At 36.7% G+C, this 23,546-nt stretch overlaps 1 protein-coding gene across 1 annotated transcript in view; it reads right to left on the bottom strand.

Annotated features, from left to right (window-relative positions):
• The window catches only part of LOC135211017 (polyunsaturated fatty acid 5-lipoxygenase-like), an 81,159-nt gene extending 63,566 nt beyond the window's left edge, over positions 1-17,593 (bottom strand). The window contains exons 1-2 of the mRNA XM_064244038.1: positions 17,384-17,593; positions 8,432-9,332 (exon numbers count right to left, since the gene is read on the bottom strand). Coding sequence (XP_064100108.1) covers positions 8,432-9,332; positions 17,384-17,403 — 921 coding nt within the window. The 5' untranslated portion in view covers positions 17,404-17,593. The remainder of the gene's footprint in view (positions 1-8,431; positions 9,333-17,383) is intronic.
• Positions 17,594-23,546: the final 5,953 nt, after the last annotated feature.

Below are 23,546 nucleotides of genomic sequence, written 5' to 3' on the forward strand. Positions count from 1 at the left end.
ACTAACATCATGTCTGCACAGTGTGGTTTTTGAAGCTTGCACTCAATATCTGATATGCTGGTTCGAATGGAATCTTCAGTATCTGAAGCTTTTGTTAACAAACAGAATCATCATACTGTTTTCTTTGATTTTGAGAAGGCTTATGATATAACATGGAGATATGGAATCTGAGGGTCCTTTATGAATGTAGCCTGAGAGCCATTTCCCTCTATTTATAAAGATTTTTTTTCTTGCTTTAAATAAGTTATTTCAGGTTCACGTTGGAACATCAATGTCAGATGTATTCAACCAAGATGGAGTGCCACAGAGTTAACATGCACCCTTTTTGTTGATGACCTTTCGATTCCATGTATTGGAAGCAAGCCCCTTGGATTCCTCATCTGAAATATATTAAGACAAAATGCTTGAAAGCAATGAATATGCTCCAAGTTCTGTCTCACACTTCGTTGGGTAACGGCGGTTCTATGAAAATCACCCCAAGAAACGTCAACCACTTTCTAGTTCATAGAGTAAAATGTATAAACAGGCAATTAAACATGCCAAGGATGGAGATTTTTACCAGCAAGTATTCAGTGCCACCCCCACCCCCACCCCACATCCCCAACACCTTCCAGAGGTAAAATCTTTTAGTTATTTTTATTCAGCAAATCAGAAGTGTCCATTGAGGCAGTGAAATCAATATCTTCAGATTATTTCTCTCAACATGATAACTCCACTGCAGTTTTCACGGATGGATCATAGTATAATAAGATGCTTTGGAGTAACCTTCCCTGATGCATCTATTTTTACAGCAGAATTGCATGGAATTTTAAATGTCATAAAAGAAATATTAGCTATGAAAGGAAGTAGTTTTACTATGTATTGTAACTCAAGAAGTGTTTTTCAGTCTTTGGAATTTTTTAACCCTTCACACCCACTGATTTTAGAGATAATATTGGAACGGCTGCTTTTTGTGAAAAGATGATGGTAAAGAAAATATTTTTTGCTGGGTGCCTTCCCATGTTGGGGTGGTTGGGAACAAGCAAGTTGATCAACTTGCTCAGTCAGCAGTCACCTCCCCAGAACCAGATGTCTACTACCATATCGGGATGAATATCCTTTAGTAGATCAGAAAATTAAACAGTTTTAGCAGTCCCTTTGGGAAAATATTTTAACGAATCAAAGCCCGCACAGTATTACATCATCAGTGTCACCTTGGTAATATTCTTAAATATATCCCAAGGAGACAAGAAAGGAAGCTGTGCAGGCTAAGGATTAGAAAAAAGAGACTCACTCATGGTTTCTTGATGTCAGGGAAAACTTCCCCATTCTGTGATGACGGTATGGTGCCCTTGACTGTGAGACACTTTCTGTTCGAATGACCAAGTGTTGGGAATATAAGGCATGGCTTCCTCTCTTGGCGATGTGATGGAGCTGGAAATTTCATCTTTGCAACTATTCTCAGTGAAGACTGGAATTTAGAGCAGCTATATATCTTTAGAACATATACACAGACAGTATGTGTTTATGCATGTATGTATATTTATATATTGTACAGATATAATTATATATAGATATATTTTTAAATATTTCTTATATGGGACTCTTTATTTAACTTATTTATTTATTTATCTTTTTAATATGATATTTTTTCTTATTACAGTGTCAATAACCTAGATGTTGTGACACCAGTTTTAATAGCCACAAATCAATCAATCAATCGTATTTTTTAAGTTTTCCTGCTATTTATTGGTGGAAAAAGATATGTCATTGCATGGCATTATGTATTTTCACTTTTAAATGACTGATGGAGCAAGTCACGATAAATGGAAATTTGCTTCTCTAATTGGTTACATGCAAAGTGTATCAGTGCAGGTTGTAGCAAAGTGAGCTTCTCTTCTGTCAGTGGCGGATTTAAGGGGGTCACTTGCTCTCTCCCCATGGATAAATAAATGTGTAAATCTCATAGCTATGATTAAATTTTGACAATGTGTACCCACCGCACACATAAACTATTGATAGAAACACTGAAAACAAAATTATATAATTTTTTATGCATGTATTTAATTCTTATATTTGCCAAAGGAACTTCACCTACTACTTCTTTGTAAGCTACAGGTGTTGGAAACAATGTAACAATCTTCAGAATTATAATCTTTCTCTCTCTCTCTCTCTCTCTCTCTCTCTCTCTCTCTCTCTCTCTCTCTCTCGCACACACACACACACATTGATAAAATCAACCTGTTGTTAAATAGCCAACACGGTTTCAGACAAAACAGTTCCTGCCTATCAAACCTCTTGGAGTTTCTTCATGACATGCTTGGTATTTACGACAGTAGTAGAACAATAAATATACTCTACTTAGATTTCTAAAAGGCCTTTGACAAAGTTCCACGCATGAAGCTAATGACAAAAGTTAGAGCTTTAGGAATTTTAGGAGAAATAGCAGACTGGGTCGAAGACTGGCTAACTAATAGGAAACAGAGTCGTAATAAATTGTGAAGAATCAGAATGGGCAGATGTGACAAGCGGAGTTCCTCAGGGTTCTGTCCTTGACCCGCTCTTGTTTTTGATTTTTTTAATGACATTGATGCAGGCTTAACTAACACGATAACCAAATTTGCAGGTGATACCAAACTATGTGTAAATGCAGCAGACCCAGATACAGTGGAAAGTTTAAGAAATTATCTCAGGAAAATAGGAGAGTGGTCAAAAATATGGCAAATACCTTTTAATCTCAATAAATGTTAAGTGTTACGAACAGGGACAAACAACCCTCATGCCAACTACATGCTGCTTGGGAATGAAATAAATAGTGTAGAACAAGAAAAGGACCTTGGAGTTATTATTACCAAGGACTTAAAATCCACAAAACACTGTATAAAAATTGAAAAGAAGGCACAGAAACTAGTGGGGTACATAAAGAGGCAGTTCAGATACAGGAATAAGGAAACGGTGCTGTATCTCTACACATCAATAGATAGACCACATCTTGAATATGCAATACAGTTTTGATCACCAACACTAAGAAAGGACATAAATAGACCAGAAGGGGTACAAGCAAGAGCCACATAGTTAATTCCATCCATCAGGTAAATAGGTTACCTAAGACGACTTGAGAGACTGAACATGTATAACCCAGAAACACGACGATTACGAGGACAACTAATAGACATTCAAAATACTGAAAGACATAATAAAAGTAGACAGTATCCTCTCTTCACATCAAACGAAAACTGGACAAGAAATCAGGGATGGAAACTAGAACTGAAGAGATACAACACATCGCATTGTGGAAACTTCTTCACATACAAGATATGTGACACATGGAATAAACTGCCGCCAAAGGTTGTAAACAGCAGCAGTGTAGAATTATTCAAAAGAAAGTTAGACAAAATCATTAGAACACTGTGAATGAACTGTAAAACCTGCTCATAAAGATAAGTGAGCAAATGATATCTCCTCGGAGATAATAAGTCTGAGACATCATAATCCTTGAAATTCCTTGTAATTCAGTACATATAATATATATGTCCATATGATGTAAATTATGTCATATATATATATATATATATATATATATATATATATATATATATATATGTGTGTGTGTGTGTGTGTGTGTGTGTATGTATGTGTGTGTGTGCATGCATATATGAATATTGATATATATGCACTATATGTATGTATATAAACATTATATATATATTAAAATCCTAAGTGCACCCCGCCCCCATTAAAGATTTCTAGATCCACTGTCTTCTGTGACCATTTCTTCATTAGTTCTTGGTATTGTCCACAAAATGGGTGCTGTGATACCATGTCACGATGCTTTCCCCTCATTCTGTTGCTTTAGTTCTGGTGCCTGCAGCATTGCAGGTACTGTTAGTTGTGTAATTGGTACTGTGTATTCTCTGTATGGCCCCACTTCATCCAACGAGGGTGAGGAATATGTTGACCCTTTAAACGAAGCCTGAAATCATCAAGAGGATTGAGGCAGAATGGTTTATGGGACATAAGGGTGGAGTATAGCATTGCCCAGAACCTGGCAAGATATCAAGAATGCCAAGGACAAGCTAAAGAAGTATGTGACGGTTTTTGCAAAAGGAAACATTGAGAAACCGGTCTTGCAAGGTAAGGGCAAAATCCCATTTTGAGGATATTGAAATTGACATTGGTATGGTTTTGTGAGGAAAGGATGGCTGGCATGAATGTGCACGGTGTGGAGTGAGAGAAAGGCTGCAGCCACAACGTTTGCAGGCCTGGATGGGGTTGCAGACTTTAAGGCATCCAGAGGAAGGCTTTTTCAGTTCAACATTCTTCGACATGGGCGCTCTCAAAAGAAGAGTCATGGGAAAGTTTTGGATGCCTCTGAGGAGGGAATAGAGAAATTTTGGTAGATGCTGCAATAGAGGGATGAAAGTGACGAATCAACACACTTACACAGTTTACAAATTCTCAGGTCTAGTAAAGAAAGGCAAAAACGAAAAAGAGCTATATAAACCTGGTCTTGAACTGAAGACGAATGGACTTATTTATGAAATGTTCACCCAGTCGAAAGCATTCTAAGAAACATGTGTCTGCTTTGTTACTTGAAAATGCGTCTGGTCGCCATCATCGTAAACCAGCGTTGGTTGGACATGTGAAGCAACCACATGCCTTGCACGAGTTAATAAAAAATCTTCCAGTGATTTGGCATCATTCGGTGGAGGTTTGGTTCACCTCTAAGATCATCTCTGATTGGTTCATTAATTACTTTTGTAAGAAGGTTGAGTCTCTTGGGCAATGTGCATGGCATCCCACCATAACCCAGGTGGTTGGTGAGGAAGGTTGTATTAGTGACATGTTTTTCACACCTAATACAACTGCACTCATTCAACCAATGGACCAAGAAGTTATTTTTGCAACAAAAAATCAGTAAGTTCCTCAAGGAGGTGATGGTGATGTTCAAGATAAAGCCGGAGAAGGAACGAGGCTGTGATACACGTGGGCAATGGGCACTGTAGAATCTTCGAAGGTACTTGGTAAAGTCTACCAACTACAGCTTTGTCAATAATTGGAAAGGCATCACCATGCAGACCCTGGAGCATGCTTGGAACTGTATCATGAGGGGAGGGGAGGGGAGGGCCTGATGGATTTCCAGAGAGTCAAACCAACGACTTCCGAGCCGACTCTCGAAAGGAGGCGACAACGTTCTTAAGGATAACGCATGAGAGTGACTGGACAACAATGGGTGACTTCCAGCTGTTATCTGACAGCAAGATAATTGTTGCATTTGCTGCTGGTAAGCAGGAGGTGGAAGCCCCTGAAGAAGATAGTGATGACAATGATGAGGCCTTTTTACAACCACTGCCTTCATAAATCCATTTGCTGATGGTGTCCGATATATTTATCGGTGAAATACAGAATCCCAACAATGTATGTAGGGATCCAGGGCGTTAGAGATTGTTGGAGAAGTTCGAGAAATGCGACGAATGGTGATTGTGAACACAATCGTCGTTCGCATCATCAGAGTATTCTTGACCATTTCTTTAGATCCCATCCATACCCACATGCACCCAAGCCCATCGCCAACCACTTTTTCAGTAACTGCCGTTCAGCTCAGAAGCATAGGTGAGCGCATTGGCACCCATTGTTGATAATGATGTGTGAGGCACATTCAGCCAAGAATCATTTGATGTGACCCACACTTTTCAACGACCATGACCCTTTGTAAGTGAGAGAGAAAAAGTTTTCTCTTATCTTTAAGTGTTATAGTTTCTAATGTGTTTAAGCAAAATAGGGAAAACAAAGTGATATCATGCTTTACGATAGTGTACTGTACATACAGTACACCTACCGTAATGTGTGTTTGGTGAGAGAGAAAGAGAGAGACAAAGATTTTGCACTTTTGTGTACATTGGATTTTAAGTTTTATTGGTACTGTATTTATGGGAAAAAAGAAAATGATACCCTTATTATACGGTAGTGCATTGTATACATACAGTACAATGTATTGCATAAGAGAGAGAAAAAGAGGATTGCCTTTCTTGTGTTCAGTGTATTTTTAAACGTTGCATTTTTTTGATGTTTTGGCAAAACAGGAAAGGCAACTGGATATCGGCGTTATACGGTAGTGTACTGTACATACTGTACACCTACTATATTGTGTGTTGTGTACAAAAGAGAAAAACAAGTATGCTTGTTGTGTGTTTAGTATATTGTCGTTTGGCAAAAGAAAAAAAAAAGTCTATGTGTTTTATGATAATGAAGTGCACAGTCATTACATTCAGAAATCTCTCCATATCTTTATTGAGTCAAGGCGCTGCTGGATTATGAACATTTTTGCACATGGTAGAAAACATTCCAGGATGTAAAACGTCAACTTCGCACGCTGTTTCTCCTAACTTATCCATTTCTGTAAAACCCTAAACGCTTAATGTGCTTATCAGCTATAACCATCACACTTTAAACTGAAAACTGATGCAAAAGCCAATTTCTCATATTATTTTCCCCATGTGTAACAAAGTATACTGTATAAATGCGCTTCGTAAAAAGAAGGCATATCTTTTTATTTTATTGTATGCAAGTTCACTATCATACAACAAATGCCACTTTTTTTTTGCCAAACGACAATAAACATTAACATTAAAAATATACTGAACACAAAAATCATGCCTCTTTTTCTTTCTCGTACATTTTATATATATTATATTATATATATATATATATATATATATATAAGTATATATATTATATATATATACGTGTAATTGTAATACCCACAATGCCCTCTTAACTTCTTGAATTCTTCTTCAGGTTTTGTAGTAACAAGCGCATCCAAACAAGAGCAAAGAATTCAAGAAGTTAAGAGGGCATTGTGGGTATTACAATTGCATATGTACCTAGTAAAAAAGGGACCAGTAGATTATATATATATATATATATATATATATATATATATATATATATATATATATATATATATATATATATATATATATATATATATATATATATATATATATATATATATATATATATATGCATTAAGCTACAAATGTCCTTTAATATCTAATTCGCTCTACCTCGAAATTAATGTATATTTTCATATAAGTTAACCAAAGGGGAATTTTTAGTTGATAATAATTTCGTCAGCTCACGGGTGCTAACCTAGGAACCAAGAAATCAGGACGTACAGTGAAGCGCTCTGACCACAGCTATCACGATATATATATATATATATATATATATATATATATGTGTGTGTGTGTGTGTGTACATATATATACATTTATATGTGTATATAAATATGTATATATAGTGGCCTATGTGTGTGTATGCGCGCATGCGATGGGATGGTGGCGGGCTCAAGTTTTTATCATATACCTTTCATGTACCTCCAGGCCAAAAGTCACGATTCTAATCGTTTCCAAGAACTCTTGCCCTACAACAGTCAACTAAGTACTAATTACTACGAATATACTTAAAACGGTTCTGTTCCTCTGGGAATCGGAATCTGGGAATATTTTGATCATAAATAAAAAATATATACCAAAGCTGTTTGTTTTGATATTGCAGTTTCGTTGAAAGACAATAGATTAATCTACGGCATTTGCACGCTAATTCTTGCGATTCCTTCTTGAAATCAATCCTTTACCGTTATGAATTTTTCTCTAAAATAAATAGCATCTTATGACACATCCTGATCTCAAGGTACCCTTATAATTTTAATCTTTCTCGCGTTGCGAATATATTCTCAAACTCTTCCCGACACATTTTCCTTCACGACAATTTGCGCTTCCATTTGTTGGGTTGAAATAAATTTCTCAGATCCAAGATAAATATTTCGAATAATTATTCTCACCAAAATGGGAGCATTGATAGTAACATGTACCACCATGCTCTGAGGGAAAGCTACTGTTTAAATTTTGACTACCATCTCTCTCTCTCTCTCTCTCTCTCTCTCTCTCTCTCTCAATCTCTGACTTACGGACACACGTGTAATTCGTTCTGCTCTAAATATAATATAATATTTTTTTCATTTTGTAAATTTGGGGAATTATCAGACGAGTAAAAGTCTGACTTTGAGAACATTTGTATTCACAGGAGTTTCACTGTGGCTTTTTCAGTCAAAGTTTACCTGGGTCTAAAGTATTAATTGTTTTTGGTCCTTGGTGTAAGTAGTTAAGAAGAAAAGTCTTTTGTGGATAAATATGTGTAATCATATGCATGTGTGAACTTGTTAATGAAATGAATCATTTTTGTTCATCTAATAAAACACAAGGTAAGATTTCTAGATGGTACAATACAGTGCTATTAAGGAGGTCAATATTAGATTAATTGGCTGATAAAAGTTGTCCAGGTAGGGTATTATATGTTTTCACCGGAGGTCTTTATTGGGCACCACGTTATGTACCCTCACTGGATGGGTTGTTAGGCAACCCAGAATCAAAAGAAACTAGTCCCTTACCTGAGCTACCATTCCTTCAAGGTGGACGATGTATTTGTAAGCTTCTTGCTTCCTCTCCAGATCTTTCCTTCGCACCTCCACCGTCGGATCGTCTTGTGGCAAACAAACCGCGTATTCATGAAAGAGGTAATCGTGGTCGGCCGCCACCCAGCGATGCACAGGGAAGAAGTACATATTTTTCTCTTGGGTTGCGTCTATACGGAGAGACTCGCTGCCTATGAAGTTCCTCACCGACTTCGTCTGTTCTTTGGAAACCTTCCGTTTTGGAAGCCGCCGATCCTCTACGTGGATGTAGTCGCAGAACCAGTCGTCGGCGAATCCGGCGCTGTCTCTGGTTATGGATAATTTCGTCACTTTGCCAAAATCTTCTGGACAGTTGACAGAATACGTATCGACTGTGGACCGCTCTAAATCGTTGTAGAAAATTTTGTCCAACTTAACTCGGGCCGACTTACTGCCTTTTTCATCTTCGAGAGTGACATAAACGTTAGCGTCTGTCCCAGCGCCTTCTTGGTCTCCCGTCTTGACGAGCAGCTTAAACGCACTTTTCATGTTTTCTTTAATCACAACACAACCCTCTTTCTGTAATTCAAGCGCTGTTGATTTATGGCGTAATTGTGGTATCTCCGATACACCGACTCCCTTTCCTACAACGACACTAACACTGGTATGCCTTATTCGCGTCTTTTGAACCGCTGAGGAGATTTCAAGGCAAGAAAGTATGGCCTGTTTGGCAGATCCAATTAATGTGAAGAGGTATGAACGTCTTGCAGCACTGTTATCAAAGACCAGAGATAACAACGGGCGATATAATCTCTTCTGAAGGTTGATAGCAGTCCCGACCTGAGCGCCACTGAAGAAGGGTCGAGTTGATACCACTACCCTTTGAAGACAGCGGCACCTGAAAGAAAATTTGTATTACTTTCAAATCATTAACATTTAATTCTTATGATTATACAATAATTATTCTTGTCCGTAAGGTAGACCTATAATTTTTTAACAGTATCAATTCTTGACAGCAGAATGTCTGTTTTATTAAATTATATCTTTGACATAATTCTGGCAGTCTCTTAACCTGAATTCATTTACAATCTTAAGGCTTGTCCACACGAGGAAACATTGTTTGCAAACAGTTTCCAAACTGTTTTCAAACAGTGTTTCCTGTCCAGAGCTCAGTTGTCGTCAGGGTGCTTGTCGATGCAGTAGCCTCTAATTTACCTGGCAGTATTAATGCACTCGAGGAGGGATAAGAGAAAGAAAAAGAGATGGGTAAGGAAGTTTTTAGAAAAAGGAGTGTGTCATGCTGACTTGTTTGTGGCGGAATTGAAAATATATTCATACATACATACATACATATATATATGTATATATATGCATGTATGTATGTATGTATTTATGCATATATATATATATATAAACATATACATACATTATACATGTGTATACTACATATACACAGAGGAACACTAGATATTTTCCATCCTGGATGGGAAACAAATATACAGTATAAAGTTTCTGCAAACAGTCTGCAAACTTTATTTCCAAACAATATTTCTTAGCGTGGACAGGCCTTTACGACACAGACAGGGAAATGTGAGAAAATCTTAATTTCAGCTACAAGCGTTTAATCAGTTCTCAGTTTGATAGAATAGTTTTTTTTAACTGGTTGAGAAAACGCAGCCATATTAGCATTGCTATGACTTTCTCGTGATTTGCTATTTGAAAGATTACTGATTTGAGATTAACGATTGTCTACTCAGGTGATTCCAAATCATAGTCATTTACTAATCGGTGAGTGAGCCGATTCTCCAGATGCGAACCTAATGTTCTGTATCAAAAGATAACCAAAGTGGCCTTTGGAAAGTTTATACGACTTGTGTTTATAGAGGGTTCCAGTCGTAAATAACTTGACAACCTTAATTCTTTTGTAAAGGACAATGCTCCTTCGTCTTCCAAGCTGTGATTGGTAAGCAAGCACATGTACCGAGGTTCTTTGGATTTTTAGGAATTTGCTTCAAGAAATAAATATATCAGTCGTCTGAAAACTTTTCTTTTGCCATTTTTTATTTTATGTGCGTTTTTACATTTAATTAATTGTCGGCCTTATGTTGCAACCGTGTACTATCACTATATGAGCGTAAACATTATAAAGTAAACATTATAAGGTATTATCATGAATGTAAACATTATAAAGTATTAACATGGATGTAAAAGAAAAGTAACTTAGCTGTTCACGACGAAGGCAAGAGTTCAGCCGGCGATTTATCAGGAATGAGATCTCTAACTGACAAGGTAAAGGTCGACGGAAAAGGTCAGATCGGTAGCCTAGAGAAAATCAGAGTTACAGGAAATCCACTATTAATCCTACCCGCACTATTAATCCTACCCGAAATCTAAGGATGCGTCTGCACTCTGCAGTAAAGCATGACAGAAACACACGTGAGCAACTTATCGCACACACATCACAAACAGTTTGAATTCGAGTCAACAACTTTATGGTAGTCCTCACCTGAGCTTTGTACGATTATCCAGCATTTGCCTCTGAAGATTCTCTCTCCTTTTACGGTCGTTGACTCGTTTTCAACTTATTTGCGTTTAGTTTCTTACTTGTTTTACTGTAGTGTGGGCTCGCCCTAAGGAAGCTTGATACTGTGTTTCAGGCTTTAATTGATATTATTGTGTTACGTTTCTCGTATCCTTTATGGACTTTTTTAAGTGATTCTAGACTCTACAATACTGTGCGGATCTTTTTTTAGCTCTTACATATTTTTAAGACTAATCTGTATCATGCAAATCTATATTAGGTGTGTAGGCTAACATAGCACTGTCCCCACAAGGAATTCTTATTTAACTACATGGATTCGGTTTTTGTATTCTTAGACGGTACTTCCGACGTTTCCTTAACATGTAACCGGTAGCATTTAATAAAGAAGGTTGTAGTTAGTACTGATGCTTGTATACTCATATAGATAAAAAAATATTTTTGTTATTTATTATTTTCCAAATCTTTGTTTCTTAATTGAATTTTAAGGAAAAAATTTGAGAGTCCCGAAATACTCTATCACCTGAATAGCACCATAGCGCCTCTCTCTCTCTCTCCTCTCTCTCTCTCTCTCTCTCTCTCTCTCTCTCTCTCTCTCTCCCTTAGTCCAACAGCAGGCCTCACTTCGGGGTGGCGGTACCCAAACCGTAAGTACAACATTTGGTCTCATGGATAAAATCCTTCTTGGGTTTCTCAGTTTAATGAAAATCCATGATGACATTGCAGGAAATTGGTGCGAGTTAAAATATTCACGTTTTTGTAAATATACCTAACCAAAACCATGCTCTTTTCATGAATGGCTCAGAATCTTTATGTAAATCATTAAAAAACAACTCCAAATGATAATACTATACAATGTTTACGAGAACAAATAAAACTATACTGTTGTAGGATTATATAAATTCACTGAATAGGTTATTTATGAATAAAATGTAAAAAAGAATATGGTCAAAATTGACCCTTGTTGTGAAACTGACAAGTCGTAAAAATGCCTCTCAATAAATAATGCTTCAAGAATTTGCTTTCAAGCAAATTTTGAAATTTGCTTGGAGATCCCCTGCATGCTAGTAGATCATTGGTAGCAAGAAGCAGCATTGCTTTTGAATCATTGCAGATTGCTTTTAGCTCCTCCCACCTAAGTCATAAAAATCATCAAATATGCCCTTCATATAGAGTGAAGACTATAATGATAATTATCCAGTATCCTATCTACAAATCACAATATAATTCATGATCATTCACCAAAATTGTGCTAAACAATTAAAATTCAAGCCTTGAAACCATGCCCCAAGGATAACGATGGTCAGCCTATTATTTATTCAGCTTAGTTTACAATGCGTTAAGTAATTACTGTTTCACACTAAGGAAAAAAACTGCACATGTATGTGATTTTTTGGGCCTTCAAAAATAACCCGTTTCAGCCTGCAAGAGAACCGTGCATTCTCAGACTTGGAGAAAGTGCAGGAACTACAACAGGAACTTTGCACTCATGTGAATGACCCAGTGCTCATAATGAGAGATGAATATCGCAAAGGAAGGAAGGTAGGTCTACATCACCCACCTTCCTGCTGTGGGGTGAAATACTATTCAGAGTTTACAACCACTGAAAGTATTTATCAGTGACCTCACAATGAGAAGCCAAGCATTTTAAGGTGGTTTATAGCCTGTGCCGTCACTGATATGTATGCTGCAAAATTCAAGAAGAGTACAGATATCAACCTACCTGATGACAACCAGCCAGCAGAGACAGAGACAAAAGCATCTGACACTAGATGTAATTCTGATATGAAGATACGTGACATGCTTCAGGGGCCATGTAGATCCCTTTGATTTCGCACATGGCCTCACAAAGTTAATCAACATAGCTACAGCAGCAGTTGCACCAGATGTCATAGAGAAAAGTCTCCGTAGTGCACTTGACAAGGGCACAACCGTGGCTGACAACTTTGTCTCTAACCTGGTATCTGACAATCCAAAGAGCTTCTATGCACCCATACCTCAGTTAAACATCAAGACAATGAAAGAGATGAACATGAAAGTCAAAATCAAGTCAAAGAATGTATTTATCAAGAGTGAAATCATGTATCTTCACCTATTAGCAATCAATCCCATCAAGAAGGTCCCACTACAAAGAGTGATGGCATTTGAAAATCTCCTGTGCCCGTGAGCATCTTCAATGATGATGGTACAATGGTAACATGTAAAAAATCAGACACCATGCATAAGCTTGAAGAACTGATTCTGGGAGACAAAACCACCAGCCTGGATAAGCATGTTGATATTGTGACATGACATGTGATGGCCATGCTGTCATCCAGTCACTGCCTGCTCCCTCTACCACAGTGCCTGTCACTTCCAAAGATATCGCCATGTTACTCATTCTGTTCAGGATATGTCAAAAGATGTTACACAATTACACAGCATTTGATGTGTACAGGGAGAACAGTACAAAGGCACAGACAAAAGGAAAGCACACAGAGAAATCAGGCAAAACATGCAGTGCATATGAAATCAGACTGAGTACTAAGGTACTTGCTGAATATTGGGAAAAGGTTTTTGACAATTGCTGAAAACAAGGGGCATCTGGCACCACTCTATAGAGATTATATGAAGGAGAAGAAGGGAAGCTTGACCACACCAAATCAAAGTCTATATGTCAGTGGAGGTGAATATGAGGATGGCATCTCGATCACCCGTTCTGCAGCATTACCAGCCCTGTACATCATTTTCAATCAAGAGGAGGCAGACACAAAACTCGTCCTCCATGGCTGTGCTGCTGCAAACACTAGAGCAAAGGTAATTGTAGTTTACAGCCCTGACACAGATGTTCGGTTACTCCTGCTACACCACTGGCAAACAATCAACATAGAAGTGTACTTCCTGACTGGCAAAGGAGGAAAGTACACTACAGTCACTAGATACATTCATGTTCACATTTTGTACAACTGTCACCAAGCTTCAACATAGTTTCTTTCTCCTGCCTTACCGTATCACTGATTGTGATACAGCCAGTGCCCTTTTTGACAAAGGCAAGAAGAAGGACTTCAAACTCTTGATAAAGGATGCAGCTCAGTTTGAACCTTGTACCACACTGGGAGACAGCTTCACCCTTGGTGATTCCCAGATATCAACAGCTGCAAAGTTTGTTTGCAGACTGTATGGGGACAAGTGCGGCTCACCAAATGACTTTACTGTCAAAAAGCAGTGAAAGGAGTATCTGTAAGGAAAATATCCTAACTCGAGACAGTCTCATATTGTATCCACAACGTGCTATGTACCAGCTCTACATCTGGAAACATACCCACATTCCAATTCACAGTACCCCCCAACTACAGAATATGGTTATGAGAGGTCTGAAGATGGAACACTGACACTTAGAATGATGACACAGCAGGGAGCGGTACCAGAAGTACTAAATCTTGTAGACTGTGAATGTTCAGAGAGGTCATGGCAAAGGAAGCTTACACCAACCTGTTCAGTGACACTGATGATTGACATTCATTATCCATATAAAGGACTTTATTTCCGCGAGGAATATAAATATAAACAAGAGTCTATCGTAATTTTACTTACAGATATAAAGCTCTAGAGTTATATAATAAAGAGTTTTCATTGGTAATCCATGTTGATGTACCGTGATACTAAGAATTATAATGAACACCTAAGTGATATAAACACTCATGCACCTGCAGCTGGACTTAAATTTCAAAGCTGACTCTTATGGCACTTTGGTAGAAGTTTCAAGGATTCATATTAACTGTTTAGCAACATTTCCTATAATTAATAACTTTTGGCTGTGTGGCTTTTATATTTATTATTGGTAAAATACAATCATGTCCCTTACTTTCTTTGAGAAGATCAAAGGTGCCTTTTTTACGATTTATGGGGGAGGGGTAGCATCAGGTGACCTGTAAGGATTTAGAAGCAAGACATCTTACTACCAATGATCTGATAGCATGAAGGGGATGTCTAGGCAAATTCTCAAAATTGTTTGAAAGCAAAATCTTGAGGCATTATTTAATGAGAGGCATTTGTGTGACTTGTGAATTTCAGAACGAGGATAAATTTTCACCATAATTTAAAATTTTATTGATAAATAACTTATTTAGGAAACTGATTTAATTCTAAAAAGATATGATTTTATTTATTGTCCTGAACTTTACAAAATGAAACCATTTTGGAAACATTTTAGTAATTTGCAAAATAATTCAGAGACATACATGAAAATTACATATTTTGGTTGGGGTATGTTTACAAAAACGTCGATTTTTCAACTCGCACCAGTTTCTTGCAATGTCATCATGGATTTTCTATTGCTAGACGTACCTGGGAACAATTTTAGGCATGAGGACAAAAGTTGTACCTTGGGTTTGGGTTGTTGCTTAAATACGACACATTTTGGGAGACTGCTGCTAGACTATCTCTTGACTACGACATCATGACTACAACAGATTCACACAAGATATCGAAAAAAAGCTCAGGAAATAAGTAGTCCTTCTTTATATTTCATATGCGTATACTGTATTCTTTGTTCTGGGAGAGGAGCTGTTGTACGTACCGTATGGTCTAAGACCCCATGAAAAGGGCTTTTAATGCTGTAGTTTAACACAACAATATCGTCAAGTCAACAATATCGCCGCATAAATACATTTTGATGACGCCTTAAATTCCATTACACATTCTTATTATGCACAACGCTCTGAGACCCTTTTTTTCTTATACTTTTTTCTGTTTTGCAAGTTTAGTTCCATTTTAGAGTGTCTATTCCATACTCATTATTTCCATTTGAATTCGTTCCCAGTATGTTTTACCTTATAATGTATGTACAATTTGTACTTCAGTGAAAGTGATAGCCTTACAACTTGAAATAGCCAGGTTCGTCAAGTTCACAGTTTCAAGAAGTAGAAAAGTTAATGGTGTAAGATGGAAGTTGATAGGTCATACGCTCTTCTTACTTTCCCGTAAACGAGTCTTATGGAGCTTTCAAGTTGAAGGTATCTCACTTTCTCAGCTTTTATCAAAGATGAAACTGTCCGTAAAGTCGTTTTTCTTGTTGTATCGGGCTCAACTTTATGATAGATCGTAGGCAACTTAGACAATGAATATGATCCCGCGATTACTCAAATTTAATTGAACTTACACAGTGGGAATGATCCAATTTTGTTCAAATTTATTTAGACACTGTCTTTGACTACGGACAAAGTAAGTTCTATATCTGAAATCTCTGTACCTTGGGTATTAGAGACTCTTAATTGGAACTCATTCATAAATTCTCAAGTGCCTAGATGCGCAGATGTTTTGCTGGTTTGGACTGTAAACCTGGACTTTCTTTGGTGCTCCTGAGGTCATTGCTTAAGAACCCTTGTAGTTATATGATAATATGGTAAAGTATATTGGTTATAACTTCTGTTCCATTTATTTATTCTATCCTACAGTGACGTGTAAAGTTGTTGCTGACACTAAGTAAGACCTGGAAAAAATTGGTAACGGGAGTAGTCACACATCTCAATTGAATACAGACAGTCTTAAAGAGTTATCTTCATCTATATTGACCGAAGAACTAGTGCTCTGAAAATTGTCCAGCATGAATAAATTTTCCAACGCTACCAGTTCAACGACCCTTATGATCCAACGTGTTGATCTGTTGTTGTTATTGATATCGATTTAAATATGAACATTTGTTATCAATTCTGTGCGCAAAGGCGCATAGAATTGTGTGATTAAATAATGTAACACTTTACTGTTCTTAGGAGCGAGTAAGTTTTAATTTAGGCTATTCCTGTTTTACCCTTTGTAAGGCAAGAAGCCATCCGTATTCATCTGGTCGTTTGCACAGAACAATGTTTCATCGTAATAGCTGAATTTGTGGAAGGAGTGAAGTTGTGTGTCTAGAGGTGTGGTGAAAAACAAGTAATGAACGATAAAATATTTTCTTCTTCTGAAGCTGATTAATAATTCTGTTTCATTTTCTAAGGATCAACTTGATGTTCATTTCTACTCGTAATCTGAGAAAAGCAAGACAAATTTTTAGAAAAAGAAGAGAAAGAATTCTCCATAGTAAGAGTGTCAGCTGAATCACAAAAGGAGCAATAACCCTGCCTCCTGTAGGGAGAAAGGCTGAGAGTCATGAAACAGAAATCAAATTCCAAACCCTGACAGCAGAAGGATCACCAGTGTTCACAGAGGGAAAGCAAGATAAGGTGCCTTATTGTTATGACAGGTCCGCCGAACTGGAGGAAGAATTCTCTTCGTGAGCTCAACAGAATAGTGACTGAAATAGTGCTTGTACACCCTGTAGAGAGAACCTTCCTTCGACGGAGAGAAGAGGGGTCGTGAAGTCTGCTTATCGTGAGTTATAGAAAAGGTTTCTTTGGAAACAGCGGTATATACAACTTTAAATCTAAACTTACCTCAGGTGATAGGTTAACATTCTGTGTAGTTTACAAGCGGAATGGTAATGGAAGACTAATATTTTCCTGCGAAATGCCCACTAGTTATAGTGCTTTTGTTAGCGGCACGACACACTTCACTTAATCCAGTTATATTTCGAAAATATAAAGTTAGTATCTGACTGTGACAAGAAAGTCAGTCGTTGTTCTGATCCGTGTGCCGCCGAAGCAGTAACCTTCCGCACTAATGACAGATCTCTTGCGAGGAAGTGCCTCTCATTGATGAGATAATGCCCTGTCAGTCAAAGATGTCTCCGTGAACGTGTTATCACATACAGCTCATTTCATTTGGATGAGGTGTGTTGCCTCTCATTGCATATACTTTCTCTTCCTTCTTGATTATGTATATGCTGAACCTAAAACTTTAGACACTGTACTCCACAAACTTACTCAGATGGTATGTTTTCACCATTTTTTTTTTCCGCAAAAACAAAAAGGAAAATTTCGATATCCTTATAGATCTCCTTAAACAATCAATTGATATTTATCTTTCTCTAGATAGCCCGTATAATGATGATAACTGTATCGGCAGTGATTATTTCCGCGCATATTTGGCTTTTCCCAATCAGCATCTTGAGGAATCTCTTTAAGAATTTTTATGCTTATTGTAGTTCAGTAATTTTGTTAGACATTGTTCCGGTTTGCAATGGCCTAATAACATATGTGTGCTATTTTTCATTCGTGTCCACGTTTTCTTGTTCACTTTTCTATTTTGTGTCACTTTTGGCTTCGGTGTGTGGAAATCACGGAAATACCTGGCTTTTTGTCCTGTTAAATGTAAATTTATCCTTGATTTACCTTGAATTGTAGAGGTAAAAATATTGCTATTACTTTTGTTTTCATCATTTCACCTTATCGTAGTGAGAGCACTGATAAGTTATCTGATTTACCATTGGGTAATCATGAGTATAATTTGAAATGTTGGTATGAAATGGCCTTGTGTTGAGCAAGTACATTCCCGTTAATTAATATTGAAGTGAAATTTCATGGGTAAAGTAGAATTACATTTGAAGCTTGCAAATAAAAACGTAAGTCCTGTAGTCTATAAGTTTCTGTCGTTTAAAGGATAAAATATGATTTTATTTTCTATATAAAAAAGAAATAACAAAAACTATTGGACGTATAAGAAAGTGCAACAAATCCGTTCTTAAAGCATCGCTTTGTCTAGAGGAATCACTACAGTGTTGAGCCACACTAGGCTTCCGTTCAGGGAAAAGCATGTCTAGATTGAAGGATGTCTCAAGAGCGGACTTTTATTTGTATGCAGCTTTATAATAAATCAGGCTTTTTCTACGAAACAATAAAGCTCTCTTTAAATAAATTAGTTGTGGCCAAGAGATAACCCTTTCTAGTTAAAATTGGTAGAACTTTTGATATTATTATGACAGCACGTACTGACAGTTTTCTTCGAGTAAAGCTTTTCGACAAAACAGATAAATTGCTGTTGGGGAAAAACAGCATAGCATTTTTTGAATAAAACTGTAGAGATGACGCCTTCTGTGAAACAACCGCGAAGAAGATTCTTTCAGTCAAAAGAGGGACAATTTTGTGTACTACGTGAAAGTACACGAGACGGTCGCGGGCAGTAAAGTTTTTTACCTAATATGAATCAATAGAACACTTCGTTGGAAGAAATGACGTAAGTCAGTGTGAAGAATTTTTCCTTTTTGCCGCAGAGATGTAAACACTCTATTATAAAACAATGCAATTCCTTTGGGAAGTCACTGATGATGAATAATTCCCTAAATAATAACGGTCTTCCCTTGATATTATACCCATGATACTCCGGATATCCTGACGTACTCCGAACAGTACTTGCATTGTTGTTCAAGGGATACACAAAGATCCTAGACAGATGGAGTGGAGAAAATCCAGACTGAGTTTCCTTGTCATTCTTTTAACGTGAGGTTTTAATACTTTACTTCATTCCAAGCTCATTACGTTTTACCATGCACGCTGCATCAAATTCAAAAGAACATCAATCATCCACATTCTGTTGAAGCCCATGATCTGGCACCGGAAGTTCTTTCTCTTTATTCTTTCCGATATAAAACCGTCCGCCACGCAGTCTCAGTGTGTCGAGCAATCTTCATTTATATTTTAAGTACTTGTCTCCTCCCTCTCGGTTTCTCTTTGTTACACATGAGAAGAAATGAAACGCTGTACTGATAGTATGATGCAAGTAGTGTTTCTTTGCAAGTGTCATGTCCTCAGATACGATGTTTTCTTCTCAACATCAAAAACATTCAGTGCGCAAAAGTAATCATTTTTTCAGACCATTATTTTCACCAGATAATGGCTTGAAGTTTTAAAAAAAGACTTGTTGAATTTCCTTATATCATTTTATGATGATACAATATTAATATTAGGATTTTCATAGATTTAAGAAATAGCATTATAATAGTTACCATCTTGCTCTTAACATAATTCAATGATTAACAAAATAATGCGGTATATATTTATTTTTGAAATATCTACTTCATTAGCTATACATGATCACCAAGCGCTTTCGTTTTCAATGCATCTCCTCAGGATTCAGTGATTAAAAAATCCAGTTACAGTACTAAAACCTCTGTGATGACTTGTCATATAACGACAGGCGAGCAGTCTACTTGAAATCTTATTGTCCAAAACTACTACTATGTTTACAATTAGTTCGTCCAACCTGTACATACCTCGACTTGTGTTGCACAGGTCTTTATATCATTTTTCTTTATAAAATACAAGTCAATAATGTGACATTGTACATGATCCGTACAGAACATCATTTCTATATGGCTTTTTGCCTGGTGAGCGGACGATTGCAATCGTTTGTTGATAGAGGCTGGAAGGCTTTATTTGCTCTTCTGACATTGTATCTATGTAGCTGTGACTAAAATGGAAGTATCTTGCAATGATTTAAATGAATTCCATAAATACATCTGTTTATGTATTTTGGGGAATCTTAGTCAACATAACAATGGCACTGATAACAATAGTTTTTGAAAATTCCATTATATGTAGCATAAGCTGTTTGAAAAATAAAAAGGCAAATTCGTAAAAGTTTTTCAGGCCTTGTGATGCGATTTTGTCTAGAGAATGATTTAGATATTTTAGCACTGACGCATTTTCCTATATAGATATATATATATATATAATATATATTAGATATATATCTATATATATATATATATATATATATATATATATATAATATATATATATATATATATATATATATATATATATATATATATATATAGTATATATTAGTATATATATATATATATATATATATACATATATATATGTATATATATATATATATATATATTATATATATATATATATATATATATATATATATATATATATATAGATATAAACGAATACCACAGGAAAATTATAGTCAGAAATCCAAGCACTTTCGTCTTGACCAAGACAATGTCAAGGAACGTTCCTTGACAATGTTCTAGTAAAGACGAAAGCGCTTGGATTTCTGCCTATCATTGTCCTGTGGTATTCACTTATTTAATGAAGTCACGTGCATCTACTGTGATTTTTTTAAATATATATATGTGTGTGTGTATATAGAAAAAGAGAGAGAGAGAGAGAGAGAGAGAGAGAGAGAGAGATCCCTTGGTACATACATCTCTCTTTTTATTCTATCTTTCGTGACGAATAGATTGATTTCTAATGAAACAACCCTTTGAACTCTGATAAGATAAGATAAGATCGTGAGACCCAGTAAGCTACAGGGCAGATGGTCGCGTTCTGAAAAATATCGTCGGCAGCTAGAAGCGATCCTTATGCACGATACTTAAAAGTATAAAGGTAGATTATATAGAAAATTGTAAGAATATTTATATTATATGTCTGTGTGTATATTCATATATAAAAACACATAGATTGATAGATAGATAGATATGAATGCTGGAACTGACAATAAAATGAGAGATTTGAGCATCAATTCACAGGCGAGATATGAAATCGTGTCCACCGAATTTCAAGCATAAATTTTATCGACCCTCTGTGAAAAGTGACTACATGTCAGTACTACAAAGGTGCGAAGAGATTTACCTTTAAAAGTGTAATCGAGGCCAAACAGCAGGTAGGCACACATGTGTCACTGACTTCAAAAGGAAGAAAAAGGTATTTTCCCGAACTCCCTTTTCTTTTTTGAGGGATGGGGACAGTTTGCAACTTCTCATTTTGGGGTGGGGTGGCTACCCCCATGCCTCCTTCTTGGCTCCCAGGTGCCGCTGATGACCATTCCCAGCTAGGTCGCATGGTGGGTACCACGTCCGGAAGGAACCAGTTAATTGCAAACGTTAATTTAGTACTCTACCACCAAGCTATTCCTCCCCTCTCTCTTTCTCATATATATATATATATATATATATATATATATATATATATATATATATATATATATATATATATATATATAGTTGTTTAATAAAAAGAGATTAGAGTATTGACAATTGGTGTTCGTTTGGAGCTTTGCCTATTATTTTGACGTCCTTGTAATTAATATTGTATTTGCATTTTTTTCCATGTTCTCTAATATAGGAAAATTCGGGGTTTGATAGTTTGAAGCCTGTACGATAGTTAACTCAACGATGAGAATCCAATCTTACCTTCAACAACCTCTGGGTGGAGCCCACGTACTTCCTCAGGTCATATCTGGGGCATTTAAACAAATATATGACTCTCGAGGTCATCAAAGGAAGCAGACTCTCTTAATGGTCACTGGATTACATGGAATAAGTTTTAAATCGACTGCCGGTAGATGTTTGCTCATAACAAGTCTCAGTTCTTGATAAAAGTGTCTGTCGTAAATTAGGGGACACTATCGTAGAAAGGTAGTTTAGGTACCGTTGGTATTTCAAACTGTGTGTGGAAGATATTATTTAGAAATTTCCGCAATTGCTTGTAAAAGAGTTCAGATAGAAAACAGTTATTTACAAAGTATTGGTGGAGAAACATTTTCTTCATGAAACGCATTCCATCCGGATGTTAAAGTAAATGCTCTGTGGAAGAGAGTCGACAACGAATTTAACTTATAACTAAGAAAGGCAGTGGCAGTAAAAGTTAGCACCCAGACCAGTAAAAGTTCTCTTTCTAAAAACTGTGGTATTAAAACGTTCATCACGTCTAAAAACCGACACATCCAGGAAAGGCAGTTTATTTTTATTTTCATATTCGATTGTGAACTTTATGTTTTGATGCATTTGATTGGCAAATTCGAGGAGTTCGTCTGCCCTGTCTTTATTTCTATATAAATAATAGGAATGTATCGTCAGCATATCTGCTATAAAAAAGAGGGTGACAAGCCAGAGGACAGTCGTCCAGCAACTGCTCCTCGAAGGAGCACATGAAAATATAAGCAAAAGTGGGACCTAAAGGTGACCCCGTGGCCATACCATCGACTCATACGTATGCTTACACATTATGGGTTTTGAAATGTTTCATTGTCTACTGAGAAAGATTATTCATTATCAGTTAATACTTAATGAGATAAGATGTTTGAGAGGTAGGGGTGGGAGAGAGAGAGCTAGAAGAAAAACCTTGACCCATACGATTGATCTCTTTAACCTATTAATTATTCATGTTGTTTAAACAGTTGTGTTCTAAAATTATGCTTGACGTTATTTCCCTTGGTGGATATTTCCTTTAAAACTCTTGGGCATTTTTAGATTCAATATAAAACGAAATATCCTTGAGAACTGCTATCTCCGTTTTGCTTCATCAGGTTTGATTGGTTGAAATTGAAGGCTGTGCTCTTCATAACAGTAACTGGTTTTTGTTACCGTACTTCAAACGAATGTGGCTGACGGCCTTTATTATAGCGAGGCAGATGATAGATATTTCGGCTTAAACCACTGGAGATTGAGAACTTTCATTTCCGGTGTTATCAATCTCCATCTTACTTCAGGGGTTTGTCACCATTTTCCTGTTCATTTTTTTCCCCTATAATTTTGTGACTGTTCTAACGCCAACACGTTCTGTCAACATTTGCGCCAAAACCTTCATGTGAGACTACTCCCCTCCAGGGCGCAGAATTCCCTGATCCTCTTCTCTCCACTCCATTTCCTTACGTTAAGGGGAAACCCCCTAACTAATTCTTTGCCTATACTGATTT

This window comes from Macrobrachium nipponense, chromosome 4 (genome assembly GCF_015104395.2).
Source record: "Macrobrachium nipponense isolate FS-2020 chromosome 4, ASM1510439v2, whole genome shotgun sequence".
In the NCBI taxonomy this organism is placed as follows: domain Eukaryota; kingdom Metazoa; phylum Arthropoda; class Malacostraca; order Decapoda; family Palaemonidae; genus Macrobrachium; species Macrobrachium nipponense.